At 45.4% G+C, this 27,500-nt stretch overlaps 1 protein-coding gene across 1 annotated transcript in view; it reads right to left on the reverse strand.

Moving 5' to 3' along the window:
* Window positions 1-27,500, reverse strand: part of sphkap (SPHK1 interactor, AKAP domain containing) — a gene marked incomplete at both ends in the record, with an annotated part of 102,170 nt that overhangs the window by 35,790 nt on the left and 38,880 nt on the right. Inside the window, 2 exon segments of the mRNA XM_084324823.1 lie at window positions 1-54; window positions 1,583-1,642. The exon segment at window positions 1-54 is cut by the window's left edge and continues 87 nt beyond it. Coding sequence (XP_084180949.1) covers window positions 1-54; window positions 1,583-1,642 — 114 coding nt within the window.

Raw genomic sequence — 27,500 nt, forward strand, 5'->3', positions numbered from 1 at the left:
GAGACTCAGAGAGCCCACCAGCTTCGGCAGGTCTGGAGACACTGAGGCCAGTTTCTGTAGGAGAGAATCCCAAAATACACATATAACAATAGGTTTTTAGTTTTTCAAGAGAAGCGTTAGATTCTGTCAAAAAGCTGCAAGAGGAAGATGATCTCTGCGTACCCGCCGGATAACACTACACGGAAAAACGTTTGTTTCAGATACAAATAATGTTTCATTCTCTTTTCTCGTACGACACGCTGTGAAGTTTCGAGCTACATGAACTCTTCATCAGACCGATCAGATCATCAGACCGATATCAGATATTTATTGATAAAGGATTTGCACTACAACTCGTACACCTACTGTAAATTGTACCTAAATTGCACCTCATCCTATTTCTGCCTTGCACTATATAGTATTGTATATTAGTACACTACACAGTATTGTATATTATATGGTAACTCAGTTACGTCTACTCTGCATCGAACATTGTACATATGTCTATACTGAACACTGTGACCTCATTTTTTTTACTTCTAATTTACATGCTATACTATGTTATTTTATTTCATACTTATCTTGTCTTGCACAGTCTCTGGAGCGTAACAGTAAGAAGCATTTTGTATAAAAGTATTCTGTACTTCTGTATGACAACTATTAAAGAAACTTGAAACTTGAAACTTGACCGGGTGGAGACATCCAAGCAGCGTGTGCTGGAGAAGCCAAAGCATGTCAGGTGTTAACATATACAGTACATACAGTCTAGTTACTGCTTTATGATTCACTGCCACTCTCTGTACGCGGCGACGGCGGTTCCTTCCTTTAGCCTCTCGCACACCGAAGGTCTCAAAATGAGACCATGTGATCTGACAAAACGCTCACTATAGATATCCATAATAACACAAAACTTGAAAATGGAAAAACGTGGGGTCTTGTCAAAAGCCCCGAGCTGTCATCGCGTGGCGTGACGACCCACCGCTGACAGCGGTGCGAGGCTCCGCACAAACCTGCTCATTACCTCAACAAATCAAAGCCTCTCATTTTGCTTAATTAGCCTGAATCCATGGCAACTGAGAAGAGTGTTTACAGATTAAATAAAGACTCTGATGCACAGACAGGGGTGTGTGCGAAAATGAGGGAGAGAATAGGAGAGCAGAGGTGAGAGAGATGGAGAGAGATATGAGAGCAGAGGTGAGAGAGGGAGAGAGAGAATAGGAGAGCAGAGGTGAGAGAGTAGGAGAGCAGAGGTGAGTGAGATAGAGCGAGAATATCAGAGCAGAGTTGAGAGGGAGGGAGAGAGAATAGGAGAGCAGAGGTGAGAGAGAGAATAGGAGAGCAGAGGTGAGAGAGAGGGAGAGAGAGAATATGAGAGCAGAGTTGAGAGGGAGGGAGAGAGAATAGGAGAGCAGAGGTGAGAGAGAGAATAGGAGAGCAGAGGTGAGAGAGAGGGAGTGAGAATATGAGAGCAGAGGTGAGAGAGAGGGAGAGAGAATAAGAGAGCAGAGGTGAGAAGAGAGAATAAGAGCAGAGGTGAGAGAGAGCAAGAGCAAGAAGAGATAGATAAGAGAAGAGAAAGAAAATAACGTCCACTTCTAATTACCTTGATGGTGCTTTCATCATGGCGGTCTGTTTTCTGCTGGTCCAGATTCACAAAACAAATCTGAGAGAGAGATGGAGATGGAGAAAAATAAATAAATAATCAATAGATATATAGTGACCTGAAGCTAAACTCATTATAATTACAGTACATAAACACAGTTTATGATGAAATAATTAGATTAGATATTAGTTCTGGTTTCCCAGGGTGTTCCAATAGTCAAGTTACCACACTGCCCATCATCAGCACAGGACAAGTAGCTTTCCCCAAGCAAACCCAACCACCATTTAGAACGATTGCCACTCCTGGGTGACACCAGCATTTCATCAGCAGTCAGTCTCTCTGTGGCAGAGCCCCGCGCTGTGGAGCCATCAGTCTCTCTGTGGCAGAGCCCTGCGGTGTGGAGCAGTCAGTCTCTCTGTGGCAGAGCCCCGTGGTGTGGAGCAGTCAGTCTCTCTGTGGAAGAGCCCCGTGGTGTGGAGCCGTCAGTCTCTCTGTGGCAGAGCCCCGTGGTGTGGAGCAGTCAGTCTCTCTGTGGAAGAGCCCCGTGGTGTGGAGCAGTCAGTCTCTCTGTGGCAGAGCCCCGTGGTGTGAAGCAGTCAGTCTCTCTGTGGAAGAGCCCCGCGGTGTGGAGCAGTCAGTCTCTCTGTGGCAGAGCCCCGTGGTGTGGAGCAGTCAGTCTCTCTGTGGCAGAGCCCCGCGGTGTGGAGCAGTCAGTCTCTCTGTGGCAGAGCCCCGCGGTGTGGAGCCGTCAGTCTCTCTGTGGCAGAGCCCCGCGGTGTGGAGCAGTCAGTCTCTCTGTGGCAGAGCCCCGCGGTGTGGAGCCATCAGTCTCTCTGTGGAAGAGCCCTGCGGTGTGGAGCAGTCAGTCTCTCTGTGGCAGAGCCCCGTGGTGTGGAGCAGTCAGTCTCTCTGTGGCAGAGCCCCATGGTGTGGAGCAGTCAGTCTCTCTGTGGCAGAGCCCCATGGTGTGGAGCAGTCAGTCTCTCTGTGGCAGAGCCCTGCGGTGTGGAGCAGTCAGTCTCTCTGTGGCAGAGCCCCGCGGTGTGGAGCCGTCAGTCTCTCTGTGGCAGAGCCCTGCGGTGTGGAGCAGTCAGTCTCTCTGTGGCAGAGCCCTGCGGTGTGGAGCAGCTGAATAACTAATAGTTTCTCTTCTCTTGTGTCCCCAGTCCCTCTCTCTCTCTCACGTGCGCGCATGCTCTTTCCCTCCCTCTCTCTCTCCCTTCTCTCTCCTTCCTTTGCGCTCTCTTCTCCTATCTCTCTTGTTCTTTTGTCTTTCTATGTTTAACTCTCATCCCTCTCCCTCACTGTTTAACTCCCTCTCATCCCTCTCTCTATGTTTAACTCTCATCCCTCTCCCTCACTGTTTAACTCCCTCTCATCCCCCTCTCTATGTTTAACTCTCATCCCTCTCCCTCACTGTTTAACTCCCTCTCATCCCTCTCTCTGTTTAACTCTCATCCCTCTCCCTCACTGTTTAACTCCCTCTCATCCCTCTCTCTATGTTTAACTCCCTCTCATCCCTCTCTCTGTTTAACTCTCATCCCTCTCCCTCACTGTTTAACTCCCTCTCATCCCTCTCTCTATGTTTAACTCCCTCGCATACCTCTCCCTCACGGTTAACTCTCTTGTCCCTCTCCTTCACTTTCACACTATCTCCCTCCCTCATACCCCATATATCCTTCTCTCCCTTCCTCTTTCACACCCCATCTCTCTCTCTCTCTCTCTCTCTCTCTCTCTCTCTCTCTCTCTCTCTCTCTCTCTCTCTCTCTCTCTCTCTCTCTCTCTCTCTCTCTCTCTCTCTCTCTCTCTCTCTCTCTCTCTCTCTCTCTCACACACACACACACACAATATCCGGTGGCGCGGCACAGTGGTGTAGTGGGTGGCGGCACGGTGGTGTAGTGGGTGGTAGCACGGTGGTGTAGTGGTTAACACTGTCGCCTCACAGCTAGAAGGTCCAAGGTTCGATTCCCACTTGGGAACCAGGTCGCCGCGTTGCCAGGTACCCAGGTGGGGTATCTCCCGGGCCTTTCTGTGTGGAGTTTCATGTTCTCCCCGTGCTCGCAAGGGTTTCCCCTCCCAATGGAAAAACATGCAGTCTTTGTCGTGTCCCTGACAAAGACGGACAGAAGCACTTGGATTGGTCCCCGGGCGCGGCCCCACGCGCCGCAGCCCATGTCTGCTCCTTGCTGCCCTTGGGGGGGGGAGGACAACGGGATGGGTCAAGCGCAGAAACTAAATTTGTATCCACGACCCAAACATTTTGTGTGTTCCTGTGTGTGCCGCCCATCGCATGTGTGTGTGTCGCTGCATGACGACATTGTCAATGTGTGCAATGAATAAAGACTTCTTCAAACAGTTTAAAAATGTTTAATCCTGCACTATATACTGCAGTGTGGATATAGTCTACTATATCTCCCCATTCTCTGTCTCCCTCCTCCCCTCACCCACTCTCCCTATATCTCTGTCTCCCTCCTCCCTCACCCACTCTCCCTATATCTTGGTCTCCCTCCTCCCCTCACCCACTCTCCCTATATCTCTGTCTCCCTCCTCCCCTCACCCACTCTCCCTATATCTTGGTCTCCCTCCTCCCCTCACCCACTCTCCCTATATCTTGGTCTCTCTCCTCCCCTCACCCACTCTCCCTATATCTTGGTCTCTCTCCTCCCCTCACCCACTCTCCCTATATCTCTGTCTCCCTCCTCCCCTCACCCACTCTCCCTATATCTTGGTCTCTCTCCTCCCCTCACCCACTCTCCCTATATCTCTGTCTCCCTCCTCCCCTCACCCACTCTCCCTATATCTTGGTCTCTCTCCTCCCCTCACCCACTCTCCCTATATCTTGGTCTCTCTCCTCCCCTCACCCACTCTCCCTATATCTTGGTCTCTCTCCTCCCCCTCCACTCTGGTGCAGTGAGTTTAATGGTGGGTGTTGAGATCCTCATGTTACTGTTGGGAGGCTGGGACCATTTCAGCTACTGTCTGATTCTACACCACTCTACACCACGCACACACACACACACACACACACACACACACACACACACACACACACACACACACACACACACACACACACACACACACACACACACACACACACACACACACACACACACACACACACACACACACACACACACACACACACACACACACACACACACACACACACACACACACACACACACACACACACACACTTTCTTCCCTTCAGTCTTTAATTTTCCTGTCAAACTCATTCTCCTATCCAGGAACCTTTCAGAGGTCAACATCGACTCACTTTAATTAACATCCTGGTTAAATCACTGTGGCGCCAGTCATTCTTAATCACACCTGGTGCTATTCATGTAAAGATGGAACAGCCAGACAATCGTCCCGCCCCCCTGCCCATTGCCTCATCATCTACCTCTGGTGTGAGCCACAGCGGCCTGGGGATCGACTGTCTGTCCGTCTTTCCACCACGCCTTCTCCATACCGGATGTGTTCTTTTGCTTTACAACCTTTATATTCCAGGACGAGATCAGGTTTGGAACAAGGACCGCGTGCGCGTACTCTCTCAAACCCAGTTAAATTTCCTGGAATAAGCACGACATTTAATGGTCCCGTCAAAGCGGTCCGTGGCGTTGCGGTCTGTAATAGTGTGGACCGTTTTTTTTGACTTGGAACATTACATGACGTGCTTATTCCACAGAATTTGGGTTTGAGATGACATGGTTTCTCATTCCAATGACCTTGGCTTTATTATCGCTGTTAAGGTGTTTATACAGTACAGTATGTGCACTGTCTTTATATCAATCATCAATATTCCTACATATTCATAATATTACCATGGAGATAGAAGTTCCACGGACTGTAAAATCCAACAGTAAACAGGATAAGATGTTTACAAGGATTATAAGAGGAGGATGGGTCACAGCCTCGACGTGCTGCGCGGGGAAACAATGGTGGCCCTACGGGAGTCAAACCTCCTGAGCCACTGTCACCCCCTAAATATCCATATCACAAAATATCAATGTGGATGTAAATGTATTGAAATGGAGGCCGCAGTGGCTCGTTTGCACGAGGGATGTTTTTTTGGGTAAACATTTCAAAATATTTTAGGGTTTTTGTCATATCTTACTTAAACAATGTCTGATCTTTCATAATATGTTTATAACAATATTGTTGCCTCATTATTGTGCTCACTTGACTTGAAGAATAGAGAAATAATAGAAAAGCATTGTTTGAAAGCCGTCATTAACTTAAAATATGTCTCACTGTGACAGAAAATGACAAAACCAGACTCAGTTTACTCAGTGACTCCATGGCGGAGACCGTCATACATGCCTTCATCACCTTGACTACTGTAATGGAGTCCTGTTGGGGTACCCAATGCTCTGGACAGGCTCCAGTATGTGCACCTGCCAGGGTTCTCACCCACACCAAGCCCTGGCAGCACATCACCGCCACCCTCATCCACCTCCACTGGCTCCCCGTCAAGTCCTGTATCTCATCCTCGTCTTTACCTACAAATCCCTCCATGCCCTCGCCTGCCAGTAGCTATCTGACCTCCTCCACCCCCCCCCCCCCCCCCCCTCCCCGGAGACTGCAATCCTCAGACACGGATCTGCTCTCCATCCCCCAGCCTCTAGTCGTCTCCCTGTCCATCATTGTTACTATTACATTATTAGAATTTTTTTGATTATGTATTTTATTTTATTTTGCTTTGTAAAGCATCCTTGAGTTTCATGAAAGGCACTATATAAATCCAAGCTATTCTTATTATGATTATTACTATTAAGAGGAAGCCACATATCCGCTCTGCTTTCTCTCATCTTCCCCTTCAGGTTTACTCTAACCAGCCAACAAAGTGTTCTCAGTGCTTTGAAGATGCTGTTAAAATAAATTACCTGCTTCCCTTTTTTTTTTTTTAGTATTCCGGTTTCATGAATCCAGCTTGAATTTTGCCCAGATTTGCAAGCCTCCCTCTCTCTCTCTCTCTCTCTCTCTCTCTCTCTCTCTCTCTCTCTCTCTCTCTCTCTCTCTCTCTCTCTCTCTCTCTCTCTCTCTCTCTCTCTCTCTCTCTCTCTCTCTCTCTCTCTCTCTCTCTGTCTCTCTCTCTCAACTTAGAATAGAATGACTTGAGTGCAAGTCAATACGTACGTCTGCTCTGCTGTATTCAGCATCTCTAGGCCTACTTTCCGTCTTCCACATTTGTCTTTTTTTAATCATTCTCAGTCGTGTCATTCAGCCGCACTCTGGCCGCTGGCATGTGGTTTAATGACGAGAGTAGGAGGATGAAGACGGGAGACCATGGCTGGGACAAACGCTTCAATATACAGTCAGCACTGTTTGTGGTTCAAATTCCTCAATTCCTCTAGTATTTTTAGGATGATCTGTGAACTGTCAACGTGAGGGTAAAGGTAAATAACGGCACAACAAAACAGAGTATCGAAAATGGGGGTGTGAGATTAATGACAAAGCTCAAAACACAAGGTAATTTCACCCATCCCTCCATGTGTGATACTGTACAGATAAAAGCAGATTCTCCTGACCATTACCTCCAATAGGATGGATTCCATTTCACCATGTTATGAAGTGGTCTGGGTTTTGCTGTATTCACACTGTTAAGACACATGGGCCTATGGATGGGGGTTTGTGTGATGCTGGTTAATGGGCAGATCCTCCCCCAAGGGGTCAAGTGTAGAGTGATCACAAATTTTACATGTAGATGTAGTCATTTAGCTGAAGCTTTTATCTAAAGCAGGAAGGGTACAACTCTGGTAACTAAGTCTGATTGTTTGTCATACAACTTGAGTGCTACAGTCTTGAGTGCATAGTAATATAGACATATTAGCATAGTAGGTAGTAGTGCAAGGTAGATTCCTTAGTAGCAAAGTGCATACTAGTAAAATACAGTACAAAGGTTAGTAGTGTTTTCATTTTTCTTCTTCATTTCAAATATTGATTGAAGAAGTGTGTTTTTAGTCGACGGCAGAAAATTGGGGTGGGTTTCAGCTGTCCTGACTGTGGTGGGAGGTTCGTTCCACCATTGTGGAGCGAGGAGCGAGAATAGCCTGCTTCTCTTTGATGACCCCCCAGGAGCTCGGATAGGAGTGGGTCTGAGGTGGATTACGGAGGCTTTGTGTTTGTTCCGCGTGTGGATTGATGGCAACAGAGGAACGTGTGTGACAAAAAGAGAACTCAAGCAGAGAAGACAGAGGCCGGGGAGCTTTTGATATCACCAGACTCGGAGGGGACATGGGTCCTTACCAGAGATAACAAACTCCATGGAGCTTTGAACAAAATCGCGAGTCACTGAAAGTAAATTCCATTCGCTCCATACGTCCGATGATGATGTATTAGTGCAAGCCTGCCACACAAAATGAAAACTTGAAAACACCTACAAAACAAAACGACAAATGACAAATGTTATTATTGACTATTTTTGTTTTATCCTGTTTCTGTACTTGCATATATTTTAACCACCTTTACTGAAAGTTTCATTATACATTGTGTGTTGAGTACTGACTTTTAATAAGTTTTGTTTTGCAATAATAAAAAAAATTAAAAAAAAAAAAAAAAAAAAAAAAACGACAACAAAGAAAGGTTTCTACCGATTCCCCTGAACGTGAGTTCCAGGATCGCCAACAACCCAGGGGGGCTGGCCTAGCAGACCTGCGCTGTGGTCTGAGTTGGTGAGTTGGATGGGAGAGGGGGGGTCTACCACTGTTTAACCATGCATCACGCGTAACACAACCTCGCCCAGTCAAAACAACAGTCATCCATTACCACGACTACAAACTGCTTCCCTGTCTCTTTTGTTTAAATCGTGGAGTTGTTTTTCTTTTCTCCTTTCATGGACGCCATAATAACACCTGACTGTAGCACTGAATACATTATCATCTATAATAAGGACACAGTCTGGAATTCAAAACAGGAGGATACGTGCACTTAAGATAGGATAAGATATAATTTTATTGATCCCCTTGGGGAAATTCTGGAAATTCTTCTCACAGTTCTTGGCTAGGCGCTCCGCCCAAAACCATGTAGAACTTTGAGGTCTTGTTTTCCCCTGCGGCGCACAGGGACTGCTGCCATCGGTTATGCACGGCGAATTGCGGTCACTCAGTTCTGCATGTGACGTCTTTTGTTATTGTTCGCACGTGGGTCAGTTCAGGACCATGACCAGTTATGGCCAGTTAAGCACTTTGAGTTGCACTCCGTGTATGAAAGGTGCTATATAAATGAAGATTATTATTATTATTATTATTATTATTCACACTGGAATCTGATATTGGCCACATTTAAAAAAGAATGTGAACAGCCAAACAAAATAAATCCGAGCAATAAATCTGAATTGAGCACTAAGGCTTGCAGTGTGAACGTAACCATATAGATGTGTAAGATTAAGGTCCTTAATATAGGGGCAATTCAACAGCAATACAAAGGATACCATCAGCAAAGCATCCTTGAACAATTATGAACCTATGGAAAATAAAGGGAGAGATGCATGATTCTGTCCTTGAGAAGAGAGCAGGAGCCAAGATGGTTCCTTGACAAGGGTGCAGGAGCCAAGATGGCACCGTTCTAAATATGGGGCCTGATGGGAAGCAGGATGCCGTCTGGTCATCTATTCTTCGTCACTGAGTCTGTAGCGGTTTGACAGATGAGCTGCAAGATGCAATCACTATTCTGTTGATGTTTGCCAAACACACGCACGCACACATGCTCAGACCCATTCATCTTTCACTAGGAGTATAAATAAAGATGGACAGAGAGAGAGAGCGATAGAGAGAGAGAGAGAGAGAGAGACTGTGATACAGATGCACAGATGGAGCTACAGACGGAGTCAAGTAAGTGTGTGATGGGCTCGGTCAGCAGGCACAGATTAGAGAATGTTCAGTCCCTCCTGTGAGGTGATCACTTCCTCAGATGGCACCATGTTGCGTCTCACACAGCACTGGCCGGGGGGACAGAGGTGGGTTTCTTCCAGGACCTCTCACTTCACTGCATGCTCAACCAACGGGCAAATCTACAGCTGTGCTTTGCAGTCAAGCCCCAGTCAATGACTCCGATCACCTGCGTTGACCTCTGAGAACAGCCGGACGGGGATGTCCGCGACTGTAGACAAGTCTGGAGCTCACAGGGGACAGCCCAGGAGGTGAAAAGCATAGAAGTGGAGAGTTTATCAGCAGTTTTGAATATTTTTTTTTGTAAACAAGCTGTAGGAATGGCATCTTGGTGACTCTGTGTACTAAAGGGGAAAAGAAACACAACATGTTTCTTTTCACATCTTCCGAAAAGAAGAATGATTCGAAAAATGTGACACACACGCTTAGATGGCAACTTCACTGATGCTTCACTAATTCAAGGATACTGAACATCTTCCAGGGTTTACTTGAGCATTATATAGAATATACTGTATTCTTCTATACTACTATCTACTATGTGGGCAACCGGCAGACCACTTGGAACCACGTTGAGTAAAAGAGAAAGAAAACTCATAGTTAAGTCTTGTACACTTAAGACTTATAAAAAACGTATACTTTTTTATTATTATTATTATAAGAAAAACAAATATACCATGATATATACAGTACTGTTACCATTCAAAATTTTAAATATACTGTGAAAAATTTTTTAGGCCATACCGCCAACCCCAAATGTGTACTTGACGTAAAAGTCCTTAACTTTTTTAACAAAACTCGGAACAAAGGTCTCTAAAATACCAATTCTATAATCGGCTGTGAAAATAAAATCGGACCGATACTGACTGTGCTTTTTAAAGCCCATACTTTTTTCCCCTTCCCACCTCTCGCAGAGACAAGTCGCATTTCTTTCCTCTCTCTTGAGGTCTCAAGGCCGTTCCTACCGCTGCCTCACACTGCCTCCCTGAAGCCTGTCTTGATGTGTTGACTCTACTTTCTTCAAAGGAATCAACTCCCTACTCAAATATGGATCTAATAAGCTGGTCATTTTCAGCTATCTATCGCATATTTTCTTCAAGGAAGCAGGACACGGCTGATCCGATCTGCCCGCTTGGAACATTTCAATCAGGATTTTCTATTGACAGTTTGGGAAAATGGAATGCCATTTGTCTTTTTCCTCTCGAGATTGAAGATGTGGAGGACATCTATCTCCTCACATTCATGCTGATCGGCTTGGGAGCGATCGTCATCTGGGACTGGTTTTGTATAAAAAGAATTCGGAAAGACGTAAATCCTTTGGTGATGGCATTAGCCAGGATCGATGTCTCCCACATTGAACTGTTTAAGAGACTCGCTGCATGTCAGGCGGATGAACAATTGAGATCAAAAGTCATGCTGGGGATCGCGCAGGAGATTCAGAATGTGATAAATCGTGTTAAAGTCAAATTGGGGCATCTTGGAAGCATTTCATACTGCTGCCCCCCCCCCTACCCGCCCCCCGTCCCCTGTCTCAGCCAAAACAACTCTGCTGGGGAGAGTAGAACCCAAGGTCAATCTGGAGTCGAAGGAAGATAGGACTGGTATGCGCTGTTCCATCCCCCAGCCCCCTCCCCCACCCCCCACGCAGGGGGGAGCCAAGACTTGTCTCGTGCACCTCCCAGGCAACTTGTCGAAGTGTCCTTGAGCAAGACACTTAACCCCTAATTGCTCCTGGTAGGCAGGTTGGCACCTTGCATGGTTGCCTCTGCCATCGGTGTGTGAATGCGTGAGTGAATGGGTATAATGTGAGGACCAAATTGTAAAGCGCTTTGGATAAAAGCGCTATATAAATGCAGCCATTTACCATTTATATGCACTAAGTCGATCCACTTTCAATCCAATCTCCTCAATATGTAAATAGAACTTAATTTACTAATGACGGAGCATTCACTCTCAATTATTCTTTAATGAGTTGGATATGACAACCTTCTCATGCAAAACACTTTTGAATAATTGAGCCGTGATGAAAATCTACACTTCCTTAATTGATTGGATTGTGAATTGAGCCCGAAATCCTGGCTGTGGCGTCACATCACTGCAGACTTTTATGATCACCTTCAGTCTATCTCTGACACAACAGCTATTATACCACTGTGGATGAATACTTTCTTCTGATTGGCCGGCAGGTGTGCGATAAAACCATTTAATGCACACGTAGTTCGGCTCAGGTTTAATCACTGTTCTAAATTCATCCGCTACCCGACCTGTAACCATAGCAACATTAAAGAGTACAGCTGTCAACACTTTGTGGGGCGACAGTGGTTCAGGAGGTAGACCAGTTGTCTGGCAATCTGAAGGTCCTCAGTTAGATTCCGGCTTCTCCTGGCGGTGTGCCAAAGTGTCCTTGAGCAAGACACTTAACCCCTAACTGCTCCCGATGAGCAGGTTGGCACCTTGCATGGTTGCCACCACCATCAGTGTGTGAAAGTTTGAGTGAATGTGTGAATGTGAGGCATGAATTGTAAAGCATTTTGGATAAAAGCTGCTATATATAAATGCAGTCCATTTACCATTTACTCGTTATGAACTGCGGCGAAGCACAGCTGACTTATCAACTTGACAAACCAACGACCAGGAAGGAAAATGCACCAATGGCAAAATGACCATGGTATAAGCGGAATAATCAACTTGTGTAACGTTCTGGGTTTCTGTCCTCTTCCAGGACTGGAACCCTACCGCCTTTCTGGAGTACTTCACCCTGTTCTATGTTATTGCACTGATTGACTGTCACCTCTGGTTTGATGTCACTACACTGATTGTCTGTCACCTCTGGTTTGCTGTCACTAATTGCTGCGTGTGGTATGTCAGGAATGTGGCTATATAGTCATCTCTGGTTCACTGTCTCTTTGTCGGATCTTCAAACAGAACCTGCATGCAGACGGCCACAAGACAAGTGCTGGAACCTCTTGTCGCTGTTATTATGATTTATCCCCTTCCTTAAGTATTTTCTCAGTTGACGCCTGGCGTCTGTTTGTTATCGGTACAGTATCCTTGCTCTGGTGATTCTTCTAATAAAAATAACACACAATTCGAGAAGAGCAACCACATCTCTGTCTCCTTCTTCCTCCTACAATTGGAACTCAATTCCTACCTTGAACCGTAACAGAAGATCCGACCAACGATGAGTTCCACAGAAGGATTACGAGAGGAAATGGTCGCTCAGAGGGACCAACTGAGGGTCATCATCGAACGCCAGATGGAAGTAAGCGTCGAGCTGGGTCGTCTGGGAGACCTGTCCGTTGTTTCCCAGGAAACAGCAGATTCAGCGTTAGCTGCGGCTAACGACGCTCGCACTACAGCCGCCGTGGCGGTAACAGCGGTGGAATCCGCGTCTGGAGCCTTGCCTGCCGGCGAGGAAGGGGGGCGCTTACATCCAGTCGGTCGTGAGGAGACCCGAGAGCCACGGCTGCCGCCGCCTGATCGGTATGGAGGAGCTCCGGAGGGTTGTCGCAAGTTCGTCACCCAGTGCTCTCTTGTGTTTCAACTACAGCCTTGTACTTTCCCTACTGATGTGTCTCGTGTCGCCTATATTATCACTCTCCTCACAGGTCGTGCTCTCTCTTGGGCCACAGCAGAATGGGAAAATGAGTCAGTGATCGGATGCCTTCACCCGGGAGTTGCGACATGTGTTCGACACCTCCCGGGTGATTTACATCTATGAAGCCGGTGGGCAGCTTATGTCCTGCCGGCAAGGCATTCGCTCTGTGGCAGATTACGCCATTGACTTCCGCATTGTGGCTCGAGTGCTGCTTCCGCTGCGGCCGCACGGGACATCGCTTCGCTAACTGTCGGGGATTCTCGGGAAACGGGGGGGGCTCGCTAAACTTTGGGAACATTTGAGCAGGTGGGCATTTCTCCCCGGTCATTGATGATACATGTACTTTTTTTGATGTCACTGTTGGGTGGGGGAATTCTCTCAGGATGACCAGGGCATTAGTTGATTCAGGCGCGGCGGGTAATTTGATTTATGTGGGTTTGGCATTGGAGTGGGGGGTCCCGTTGGAGACACTGGAGGTACCGATTCTGGTTCAGTCATTGGACGGTCAACCACTGGGTAGTGGGATCATTACCCAGCGCACTGTGCAGCTGCGTGTTCAGGTGGCTGGTAGTGAGTGGGAATGTTTACAATTTTATGTTGTCATGTCTCCCCATTCTGTCATTGTTTTAGGTCACCCTTGGCTAGCAGAGCATAATCCCTGTATTAATTGGGCTACGGGTGAACTCTCTATGGGGAGTGGCGTCAAGTCGGTTTCAGGCGAGAGTTCACCCGCCCCCCCCATCTCTTCTCTTTTGTCTCCCTTGTCTCTCTCCAGGATGGTGGTGAGCGTTGCAGACTCTGTCATACCTTCTAATTAGGGATGTCCGATATTATCGGCCGATATCGGCATTAAAATGTGATGTCGGAAAATATCTGTATCGGTTTTCAAAAAAAAAAGAAAAAAGAATAACCTTTATTTACCCAGGCAAGCAACTAAGAACAAATTCTGATTTTATTTATTGTCAAAAGTATGCATAATGTTGTGTTAATTCCACAACAAGAGATATGTAATGTTAATTACCTGAAATTATTCCGTTTTTTGGGGGGGGGGGGAAACCCTGCATATATCGGTATCGGAAATTAAGAGTTGGACAATATCGGTATATCGGTATCGATAAAAAAGCCAATATCGAGCATCCCTACTTCTAATCCCGATTTAGCAGGCGTGCCTGAGATTTATTGGGACCTGGTGGACGTTTTTAGTAAAACGCGTGCTAAAGCACTACCGCCTCATAGATCTTACGACTGCCCCATTAATCTTCTTCCTGGTACCTCTCCACCCCATGGGTGTATGTTTTCTCTCTCTCGCCCTGAGACAGTGTCCATGAACACCTATATTCAAGAGGCACTGTCCGTGGGGCATATTCATCCGTCCACATCCCTTGCAGGCGCTGGATTCTTTTTTGTAGCGAAAAAGGATGGTAGCCAGCGGCCGTGCATCGATTATAGGGGATTGAACGATGTCTCCATCAAGAACCGTTACCCCCTGCCTCTCATGGACACCGCCTTTGAGTGCACAGGTCTTCTCTAAACTTGACTTATGTAATGCATACAACCTGGTCAGGATTAGAGAGGGAGACGAGTGGAAGACTGCATCTAACACACCCAACGGGCATTATGAGTACTTAGTTATGCCCTTTGGTTTAGCTAATGCTCCAGCAGTTTTCCAAGCCCTGGTTAATGACGTGCTGCAGGATTTAATTGGGGTGTCAGTCTTTGTGTTCTTAGATGATATCCTAATTTTTTCCCGATATGGTGCAACACCAACAGCACGTTTGTCAGGTGCTACAGCGTCTCCTCAAGCATCAGCTATTTGTTAAGGCAGAGAAGTGTGTGTTTCACACTGACACTGTTTCCTTCTTGGGCTTTGTGTTGACGAAGGGTGATCTTCGCATGGATCCAGCCAAGGTGAGTGCAGTCTTGGACTGGCCACGCCCTTCGTCGTTCAAGGAGTTACAACGGTTTTTGGGCTTTGCACATTTTTACAGCCGTTTTATTCGCAATTTTAGCGCCTTAGCCAATCCTCTAACAGCTCTCACTAAGGCCTCTCTCCCTGGCTTTGAATGGTCGCCTCAGGCAGAGTCAGCCTTCTGCAACCTCAAACGTCGGTTTACCTCCGTTTATAGTGGAAGTGGATGCCTCTGATATCGAGAGACGGTTGACCTGGTGGTGCAGCACGTCTTTCAGGTCCACGGGCTTCCAGTGGATATTGTGTCCGACCGGGGCCCTCAGTTCGCCTCCAGGTTTTGGAAGGCATTTGCCTCCAGCCTCGGCACCTCCGTCAGCCTGTCATCTGGGTTTCATCCGCAGTCCAACGGCCAGACGGAGCGCGTCAACCAGGATCTGGAGGGGGTTCTGAGGTGCTATGTTGCCGGTTGTCCGGTGACGTGGAGTAGGAGGTTGGCCTGGGCAGAGTACGCGCATAATACCCTCCTCTCCTCCTCTACAGGTATGTCTCCCTTTCAGTGTCAGTATGGTTTTCAACCTTCTCTTTTTCGAGCCAAGTCGAATATACCGGTACAGTATATAGCTAAGCAGTTTTGTGCATATAGCTATGTGCATGATGATCCTTTTTGAATAATTAAGAATGACTTTCCTCCTCTTATAATCTTTCAAGAGGAGAACACATTGTGGCAAAGTTAATTAGCTTCGCCAGCCTCCTCTGAAATGGCCCACTGAAACTTTGTTTTGTTGCTAAAAACAGATTCTAGGTTGTGTGTACTCAGGAAATCCTGCCTCATTGTTATAAAAGCCCAATCATTACCTCCCGTGGCAGCTGTGCTGCTTGGCATATATAGTTCGTTTTTTTCATGAAGGACACGCCGTGTGTGAGAGCCTTCTCTACGGCCTCACTCTCTGTTCCCGCAAGTCAAAATTAAGCTTTAGCCTCTTGCTGCTCTCCGCCAGCAGGTCTAATCTTACACCCCCCGCCTTCAATCAGCCCCCTCCAAGCATTAATTGGCTGTTTACCAAATCCCTGTGTGTGTGTGTGTGTGTGTGTGTGTGTGTGTGTGTGTGTGTGTGTGTGTGTGTGTGTGTGTGTGTGTGTGTGTGCGCGCGTGCGTGCGTGTGTGTGTGTGTGCACTCATGTGTGTGCATTTACATAATACTCTAAAACAATGGGCCAATTCAGCAGGCGCCTCTCTAACTGCACCTAGCAGTGGTGTGTGTGTGTGTGTGTGTGTGTGTGTGTGTGTGTGTGTGTGTGTGTGTGTGTGTGTGTGTGTGTGTGTGTGTGTGTGTGTGTGTGTTCAAGTATTTGAGTTGGGCTACATAGTTGTGTAATTGTTACCAGTGCTATTGTTATTTAGAGAGGAACAGGTGTGAACTACAGGCATGCAGAGAACTGAGGCACAGTGAAGAGCAGTAATCTGCCTCTGTTTTAATGAGGTGTGTTCAATTCCGGGGCGTGTCAAGTATCTTACCAACACATCGGAACTCCTTCAAATATTGAAATTCTGTAACCTTCTTACAGAATGACTACTGCCAGGTTAGTATTGAGTAGAATTTGTATCTGTGTGGGGAGGGAAGAGAACAAGAAGCACTTATTCCCCCTTTCAGCAACTGTGCTCTTTAGCAAGGCACTAAACCACCAACGGCCCCAGGGGAGCATCTCAGTGGCAACCAGTAGGAGACTCTTAGGTGTCAATGTGTGTCTTCAACTGCTCCCCAGCCTGGTTGTAAATAAAATAATAAATACAATGTACACATTTACAGATGTTTTTGTAAGGGTTTCGTCTTCATATTTCATGCGGTGTCATACATTTCCTACCATAAAGACAGCTAATTGGCTACGGCTGGTATTGATTTATAATCACCTGTTGTATGACTACAATCGCTGTTGTTTTTTTAGAATGGGAATGGTATAATAGAATGGGTCAGCTTAAGATCTCATGTATAGACCCGCCCTTACCTCAACCCTAACCTAAACATAATTGGACCTCACTCCCCACTTAATCCCCCATTGGACGCTTGACACAGTACATGAGCCTGGTTTTTACTGAATCCCATAATGGAATACTATAGATTACAAACGACTCATGAAGAGAATCTGGAACAAGGTACAATAACTAACAACACCACAGCAGCCAGAAAGAGGACGTTTTTTATGTATTTATTTATTTATGTTTATAAAGCTGGCAGTGCTACGATGTCATTTTGTTAACTGGGACAAACATGCACAAGGTCTGTAGCCCAGAAATGGTTCCAGGAGAAAGGATAGAAATATGGCCTGCGCTCACTTACTCTAATGACATCATAACTCCAGCTGCAGCCAGTAGTAGTGAAGTCATTATTACAAGTGAGAGCTGGCAACACTGTTCTTGGGAGAACAACGAGTACACGCAGGACAAGACCCGGTGGGAGCAATAATGAATGGACGGCATTACGTTTTCTCAGGGGGGGAACAATGGTTTTTCAAAGTAACATAAGAAAAAATTGTAATAGAAAGCCATTCGTTTTCACTTTTTGAAGGATAGTTCACTAACAAAGCTTATTAATTTCATGCCTTGTCAGTTCACAGAATTGTTTTATGGCAAGAAACTATCTAGTTTAAATAGATTTATTTATTTAAGTTAAACGCCTCTTGGTTTCTCTGCAACAACATCTCTGCTCCAGTAGCCGCTAGGACAGCAACACAGTGGCCCAGTGGCTTGGCGCTGTCCGTGGTGCTGAACAGCTGAGAGGCAACACAGTGGCCCCTGTGGCTCGGTGCTGTCCCTGGTGCTGAACAGCTGAGAGGCAACACAGTGGCCCTGTGGCTCGGTGCTGTCCCTGGTGCTGAACAGCTGAGAGGCAACACAGTGGCCCTGTGGCTCGGTGCTGTCCCTGGTGCTGAACAGCTGAGAGGCAACACAGTGGCCCAGTGGCTCTGCGCTGTCCTTGGTGCTGAACAGCTAAGAGGCAACTGGAAAGTCAATTTCAATTTGATTGGTCTATACAATCTCCCTTGAAATCGTGACAAGCTAACTGCCCGTCAGTCAAAGGAGGTCGGACTCATTACAACTTCGCCAAAAAACGTAAGTGAAACTGAATATGGATGGGATGTAAACACTACAGAGCAAAGAAAACGGCGAAAATGCAGAGGTTACAGTATATGAGATAGGAAATGTATTCAGCTTGTAGACTATAGAACAACAACTGAAAGTCTTGTCCATTTTTGGTGGACGTGAATATAAACAAAAGTAAGCTGTTTTCAAAGAAACTCAGTTGGGTGCCTTTCATATATATATATTTTAAAGATGTGCAAGATTTTTAATCTTTGGAATGAGGACCATGTAGACTCAACCGCGAAATGGCACGCTCTCTCCACATAATTGTTTGTGTGTGTGGTTGAGTCTACATTCCAACGATTGAAAACCTTACATAATGCATCTTTAAACAATAATGAATAACGCTATATGTTTTAGAATGATTACACCAGGATCAAAAAGAGCTATAATTGAAAGAAAGAAAGAAAGAAAGAAAGAAAGAAAGAAAGAAAGAAAGAAAGAAAGAAAGAAAGAAAGAAAGAGAAAGAAAGAAAGAAAGAAAGAAAGAAAGAAAGAAAGAAAGAAAGAAAGAAAGAAAGAAAGAAAGAAAGAAAGAAAGAAAGAAAGAAAGAAAGAAAGAAAGAAAGAAAGAAAAAAGATAAAGAAACAGCCGTGTGTGGGAGGATGAGAGCCTGGAGAGGAGAGGGAGGGGTGGAGAACAGGATCTGGGGTATATGAATGAGTATCTTATTAACTGCCACTCAACATGGTCCATCGGGTCTCTTCCTGTTTTCAAATTGTGGCGCTCAAACAGAGAGCTGCATTTTTCGCCGATCATCCAATACATTGTTTGAAAGTTGAATTTGCTGCCTTTCGATCGTCACCACACTCACATGCTTCGGGTCTCGAGTTACAAGACGAAATATCCGGCGAGCTTCATTTGACAAGCCGTTCCGACGAGTTTCAGCACCAGGCTCTGTCCTCGGACTTTATTCCTGTTGAGCAAGAGCTACATTGCACCTTGCTGCCTATACCTGTTATTTATGAGGCGCCGATTGGGACAAAAGCCTGTCGAATACAAGACACCACCTATCCAGTTATCCTGCGCGACCCAGTTGGTCCGCGCGCACGGCCAAGTTTTGGTCCGCATGCAGTACCCATCTGGGTGGCGCACTGACCCATCTGGGCCTCTCTCGCGGGCCATCTGGGCTTTATTATTCTGTGACTTTATTATTTTATTTAAAAGAATAAAGTGGTGTACTCCTCCTTCACTTCCGCAATCAGATCAGTCAGCCTTTGCGCATGTTCAATGATTCTATCCCGCCTTCCCACACAGACAATGTTGGGAATTGCTAGAAGAATAGTAGATAGAATTCTAAACAACAACGAAATATTAAGTTCAATAGATGCAGCACTATCGTCATCATCATCATCATCAGTATCATCAACTAACATTACAGTAAAGGAGGAATGATGACATGATGAAACATGTGTAAACTTTAAAAAGTGAAGGTGGCATGTCAGTGATAACCATCCCCAGTAACAAATCTGTATCCATCTTATCCAGGTTGTTTATTATGCAGAGAAATTATTTTTTGTTAAGTTGAAGTCACAGCACATCACAGTTATCACAGTTAAATTATGTACCATAAAAGGCAAATACAAAAAGACTGTCAGGAATCAAAACTCTGCCATTAGCCTACATAAAATATATGATCAGTTGCATTTCTTGCCAACTCACTCCATTGTAGAAACACTCTGGGGCGGTGGGCACACCCTGGTTCAGTAATTAGCTGAGCTGATTAAACCAGGGGTCTGCTGTGATAATCCCCATCAACACAAAACACAGTACAGTGGAAACACTCCACAACTCCCCAGCATGCACCGTGATAGCTCCTCCTGCCCTGCCCTTCCCTCTCCTCCTGGCACACTGCTTCTCCTCACACTCCTCTCTTCTAATTCCCTCTCTTCTTTCTCCTGTCGTCCTCCGGGGCCTCTACCTCTTCCTCTCCACGGACTCCGTTTCGCTGACTTCATCATTGATTTTATCGTCTTACTTCTCTATTGCTTTGGACCGTTTTCACTCTGCACTCGTCTCATATGGGAAAGGGTTTCTATGGTCTTCTAAATCCACATTCTTACATGGAATCTGGCCAACCAGTAATCTAACAGTATAAAAAAACACAGATGAAATGGCAAAACATTTAATTGCGATTAATCGCATGATTGTCCATAGTTAACTGTGATTAATTGCATATTATTAATCGCACAATTTGTATCTGTTCAAACTGTTCATTAAAGGGATATTGTTTAATACTCGTATCAACATGGGAGAGGACCAATATGCTTGCTTTATGCAAATGTATGTTTATTAAATTAAATAAATAACCAAAATGACAAATATTATTATTTTACCATGTGAGAGGTTATTTTCATTGTCTGGGCATATTGTTCAGAAGAAGCAACCTGTCGTCTGACAATGTAAACAAGCTTGTCTGTTTAAGCAACTGGTTCAGGGCAAAGAAATAGAAGTATAGGAGGAGGGAGCGATAAAGAGAGGGGAGGCACATGCACACACACACACACACACACACACACACACACACACACACACACACACACACACACACACACACACACACCTACACACACACACACACACACACACACACACACACACACACACACACACACACACACACACACACACACACACACACACACACACACACACACACACACACACACACACACACACACACACACACACACACACACACACACACACACACACACACACACACACACACACACACACACACACACACACACACACACACACACACACACACACACACACACACAGGGAGAGAGATAGAGGGGGAGGCACACACAAAGGGAGAGATAGAGAGAGGGGAGGCACACACACAGGGAGAGAGAGGGGAGGCACACACACAGAGGGAGAGAGAGGGGGGAGATATATAGAGAGTAGGGGTGGGACGATACATCGATCCAGATTGATACATCGATCTAATTATCAATGATCCAATAGGATCGATGCAACGTAAAAAGTTTGGTTCATATCGATACTCTTATTTTGAAAATCCTGTGGCGAGTGTCATATACTGTATGCCCAACAGCAACAGCAGTAGCATGTGAAACGCCAGTGTGTAGATGTTACAGCAGGGCTCCAGAGAGTGCGCCTATTTGGTCGCATTTTGCGACCCGAATTACAATAAGTCTCTGCTTATTCTTTCCACAATGGGTCAAATGCATCTAACATGCTTTGCATCCTCGCCATTCCTTTATGCCCACGTCGCGTTAAAGACCTAAACTAACGTTAGCTGCTTACTAGGGGTGGAACGGTTCGGTTCGGTATACTTTGTTTTTTATTAAAAGAAAATGTAACACTGTAAACATGCTTCTCATTTATTTGGAAAGAAAAAGGTTTACAGCGGTTTGCCTTAAATTATGTGCACACAAAGACCGAACTGACTGAAAAATATAGGCTACATTTGTCAAAGTATTAACTTAGTGCAAACAAACAAAATAATTAAACCTTTCTATTTTTGTGGCCACATTATAGACAAAGGCCATCAACATAAAGTATGCATATGCTCAACCAGCACTAGACTTTCCGTTATTTAAAATAGGACAAAAAAACGTTAACGTAATTCACCCACGGAACAGTCTATGGGTTCAGGTTGGGGGGTCCGCACGGACAATTTAGCGTGCGGTACCTTCGTTCTCGACTCTACCTGCAGTGGAAGTTGAGTTGAAAAGCGGCAATAGTCCTGGTTGGAGTTAATAGTAAACACAGTTGTATGTTAGCCTTCTTGAATGTTAAATAAACATCATTGTCTTTCGACATCCTGCCTCAGACTCACATATTCTCCTCTGCTAGCTACGGTAACATTTCATTGATGTCTGTCTGATAATGATTTCACTGGCTGTATTGGAGCTGGCGGGCTACCAACGTCCGTTGTACTTAGCGTAGCGTCACAAACCGTGCTAACGTTATGGCAAGATGTATGTAGGCCTATGTAATGCCTATGGTTTTAAGATCGTAATGAAGATTGATTTATATTGCGCTTGCCATTTCCACAAACTGACTAGCACCTGCTGCTGCTGCCAGCAGCCGGCGTGATTTTTTTTGCACATCCCCTGAACTGAACAATACACACACGCCCCGAACCGTGGAGGTCGTGCCGAACGGTGTACGGTTAGAATGCGTACCGTTCCACCCAGTGGCGGCCGGTGTGAACTACATTTGGGTGGTCGCGGGCATCTGACCAAGCTGACCAAGCGAATACTGACTCATAACGTTACCAACGTTAAGTCGAGTTAATTGATTCATACTACACTAGTACACGTATGATCATCAATCCAATAATGAACACATATATATAGGCTTATCTTGTCATTTTAAACAAGTTACCATTCATTCATTCATCCATTATGCAATACCCACAGCGAAATTAACACGCTGTGTTGAGAGAGCGAGAGAGAGAGAGAGAGAGAGAGAGAGAGAGAGAGAGAGAGAGAGAGAGAGAGAGAGAGAGAGAGAGAGAGAGCGAGAGAGCGAGAGAGAGAGACAGAGAGAGACCGCATTAACTCATTAACTCACTGTTTAGTTGAAACGTGGTCCAGCCGGAGGGCTTGATAAAGTGTATAATGTCCACTGTCCCACAGTCCCAGACTGTTGTTGTCGATGTATATCCACTGTCCAGAGTGACTGCATCACAACACAACAGCATAGAGTAACTAACTAACTAACCAGAAACTGACGTCGGCCAATCAGAGAGAGCGTCTCCGAGAAATGCGGCTACGGAAAATACTGGCGTCGGCCAATCAGAGAGCGACGCCACGTGTGGGAGTAAGGCCAAGTTCGCCTACCATCGGTATTGAGACATCGTGTATATTAATATTTGAATAGTCATATTTGGCACTATATCGTCGAGTTGGACGTAGTCTATTAAGCTAATAATAGTCTGTTAATATATAGTGCTTCGTGCGGTGAGAATACTACCGTAGTCAGTACCCCATCGTTTCGGGCAGAGAACTGGCTGCTTACCCAGGGTGGTTGACCCACGTGAAGCTGCACCCGAGGAGCCCCAGAGCCGACGAGCGAGTGGACCTGTATACCGGATTATTCTACCGACGACAGCCCGCCTTCCCAGGCACGGATTATGCTTTGTATACTTTGATTATTCCATGGATAAAGACCCCCGACACTGCCGTGTGTTGGAACCCCCCCCCCTGGAGAGGACGCAAGGTGAGGAGACGCTCTGCAAGACGAGGTCGCTTCACGTCTCTCCCCCGTGGACCGGAGAGAGCCGGCCCACAAAGAGTCCACCTGCTTTCATCTGTGGTCCAAGGATCGCCGGCGCATTGAACGGCACTACAGTGGGTTCACCTGGGATACCCTTGGCCGGACGAGGCAGCCGGATTCTACCCCCCCCCCCCTCCTACTCCTGTCGGCTTACAAGCGACCGGATTAACCCCCTCTAGTGTATCTAGTATATAATCATTAAAGTATCATTGCTGTTATTCCTTAACTATTCCAGGTCGTATATTTACCACCTGCGCCTTCAGAGATTGGACATTCTCTATTGATATACCGACGAATACTCTTTGCCATAAAAGTGCATACTATTTCAATTCATAAATGTAATTAAGTGATTAAGTGCTTGTTCTACACACCATCGCTGTGTAGAAATAAAGACCTGTTTCGACTTCGTACATTTGTGTTGGATCCGTTTCATCTACGTGAGAGTGTTCATGATAATATATTTATGCCGTGTACTGGGTGGCCGAATATTAAGTACAAAGGTAGTGGTAGTAAGTATCATATCTAGTAATACAGTCAGGGAATTGTACCCCTCAGTTACACCCACTGTAAGCGCTATTGCGTCTAGCCCGAGAGAAATGCGGCTACGGAAAGAATAGACGCCTATTGCGTCTAGCCCGAGAGAAATGCGGCTACGGAAAGGAGTCACTTCCTGTTAATGAAAACAATTATTTATATTTGATATATTAACGTTATATTGTGCATTGGAAACACAAACATACTTAAAATGAGTAAATATTATTCATTCTAAACATGTTTATTTTATTTATAAGGCCAAAAAAAAAGAAGAAAAAAAAATCTTCTTCTTCTTCTTCACACACTGTAGAGGCCGTCTCTGTCTCGTAGCACAAGGACGCAGAGCGCAGAAAAATGAACAACCGGCATCTCGTTTGCACACAAAAAAGAGATTTAAAATGCTTTGTTTTGACGATTAAGCCGGTTTGTCTAAATAAGCCGGAACTCGGTCCACGGGGCTGAGAACCGGACAGCTCTGTGGATGCGAGGTCGTGCCCCAAGGGACGCCTTTGTTTTCTAGTCGGCAGTGTTCAGGCACAAACAAAGCGGCTGCACCTGAGAGGCTTTCAGAGGGCTACTCCCGACACAGGGGCACACGGTGAAAACACAGCAGGGGTTGGCATGGTACCGTGTGTGTGTGTGTGTGTGTGTGTGTGTGTGTGTGTGTGTGTGTGTGTGTGTGTGTGTGTGTGTGTGTGTGTGTGTGTGTGTGTGTGTGGCAGATTTAACCTGTGCACATTTATTACCTCTACTATAATTAGCTTGACCCAGAGCAGGTGTGGCTGCTTAACCCAGCCACCGCCACACTACAGATGGATCTCACCCTGGCAGCTAGCTGTGACACAAGTCTCAATGCCATACAAAATGTACAAAGGAGGACAGGTCAGCTTCATGTGTGAGAACAGAAGGGTTTTACACCAGAAATCAAATCCTAGTTACAGTCTAGACGTGCTCACGAAGCACGTGTACTTAACCCTTTCACTGCCACACGACAGAAGGTTAACCCTTTACTATCACACTACCGACAGGGAACCGTCTGTAGTGTGATAGTAAAGGGATAACCGTATGTAGTGTGGCAGTGAAAGGGTTAACCTGCTGTCGTGTGGCAGTGAAAGGGTTAACCTTCTGTGTATTGTCGCAGTGAAAGGGTTAACCGTTTGGTAGTGCGGCGGTGAAAGGGTTAATTTGTTTCCAAACTAGACTGGTGAGTCTTATGGGTAGAATGTGTGATGTCATCGCGACCTCTAGGCAAAAGAGCCCCTCTTGTTTGACGGTATTACAGATTCTATGCTTATCTTCTTTTAGTTTTTGTGGCCTGATTTGGCCTGGATGTGGAAGAAAGGAAGCCCCCCTCTATACAATTATTATCTTAGCAGATGTGGGAGATAAGACCCCCTTTCCCCCTCACTTTGATGATCTCCCTTTACCCATCTTTGCTTCCTACCCCCATCCCTCCCCCCATTCCTTCCTACCCCCCTTCCCCACCTTTCCATATCTCCCCAAAGATGTCACACCCCTATGTTCGTGTATTCCTGTGGCCCCCACCCCTTCCAGCTTCGTATAAAGATGTTCCAAGATCCGGTGGGGGGTATCTCGTCCCTGGTGTCCTAGCTAACCACCTCGTTGAGAGTCATCCAGCCTAACTATTACTATGTTGTATTGATACTTTGATTGAGTTAATAAATCGTATTAACCAGTTATTAAGTTATTAGCTGCAGCTATATTTTCCACCACACAGCTTAGAGGTAATCAAACATTTGATGTATTTACAATCGGCACAGATTCTCCAGAAGCAGTGGAAGATATTGTGCAGTATTCTGACTGTATGCACTGCTAAAGTTACACTAAGCCGTCACAGAACATTTAGGGCCGGTTTCACAGACATGGATTACAGCTATATGCCTTTCAATGGAGATGGATAGAAAGCCCTTCATCTACAGCGCTAGGCTTAATCCACGTCTGTGAGACGGACCGACTGAGAACGCAATTAACCCGCGGATCATTTGAGTCGAGGATGGCAACGTTGAGGCGCAGCTATAGCGCCAGGCCTCGGGCTCGGAGGCGGCGGCGCACAGCAGAATCGGAGATATAGCGTGGCGCTGGCGGCGTTTCTGTTACGACCTGAGGAATGAGGTGCCGCATAGGGGACTTTTTCTGCTAAAGGATGTGGAAATAGATTTTACGTCAGAGGAGAGGACATTCTGAGAGAGTGTAATTATTACTCCGGGGGGGTCTGTGTGAAATGCTCCCCACGGATGAGATTTGATGTGAGAAATAGCTTTGATACCAGCGCTCCTGGTGTCTTCTGAGAGAAGGGAGGCTCATATGGTGTCTTTTCGGTAGCACTTTATAATAACACCCTGTTATAATACATTTATAAGGTATTTGTAGGTAATGAACTAATCATGAACAAACCATTTATATACATTCATAAATGATTATTAAATCATTTATAACTATATTTGTATAACATTTACAGATTAGTTCTACATTATTTATAACTCATTATCAACATTGTTTGTACTTGATTTGTTCATCATTAAATAATGTTGTTTAATGTGTAGTAACACATTTGTAGATGTTTTGAAAAATGGATATGAAAAAACGACTATACTGTATCTCCATTTATTTTTCATGTTCAACAAATGATTTGTTAAGACATTCATAAAACATCTATAAATCATTTGCAGATGCTATTGTGTGCCCTAATCTAAAGTGAAGCCTATTCACCATTAACAAATGTCTAATACAGTTAATTATTTGTTTACTTTTTCATCACGTTACAAATGTTGTAGACAGCTTTCGGATACACCCTTCTTTGTGACATCAAACAGTGACAGAATTAGGACTAAAGATAAATGCAATTTTATTAACATATAAAATACATGTGCATGACATATAGTGTAACACGGGTGGGCACTAGGACCCAGGAGTACCCTGGCCAGGTATTGAAGAGTATCTAGAGAGGAAGTCTCACGCGAGCGAGACTTGACGTCACGTGTGTTGCCATCTGTTTGAATGGAAGCACGATACATGCAGAACTAAGTTATCCGTGCTGCTCCTGCCCCACGCTTTTAATAAGGTATGAGCAGGTTAAACACCTTTTTTGTTGGTAAATCTATTCCATCATTTCCGACCTACAAACAACTCTTATATGTTGTATTGTTGTGTAGACGTACTTGATGTGGTGGCCGCTAACGTTACATTTGTTCCTAATGTTTGCTCAGTGCTCAGTATATTACGGTATGTGATGATGACACGACACACAAGAGTAATAATTATTTGTATTTTCAGGCTGTATCGGCGCCTATACAGTCTGAAAATACAAATAATTATTTGTGTCGTGTCATCATCACATACCGCATCACATATACTGAGCACACATTAGGAACAAATGTAACGTTAGCACCCACCACATCAAGTACGTCTACACAACATATAAGAGTTGTTTGTAGGTCGGAAATGATGGAATAGATTTAGGCTTCACTTTAGGCTTCACTTTAGATTAGGGCACACAATAGCATCTGCAAATGATTTATAGATGTTTTATGAATGTCTTAACAAATCATTTGTTGAACATGAAAAATAAATGGAG

This window comes from Notolepis coatsorum (genome assembly GCF_963971535.1).
Source record: "Notolepis coatsorum genome assembly, chromosome: 1".
In the NCBI taxonomy this organism is placed as follows: domain Eukaryota; kingdom Metazoa; phylum Chordata; class Actinopteri; order Aulopiformes; family Paralepididae; genus Notolepis; species Notolepis coatsorum.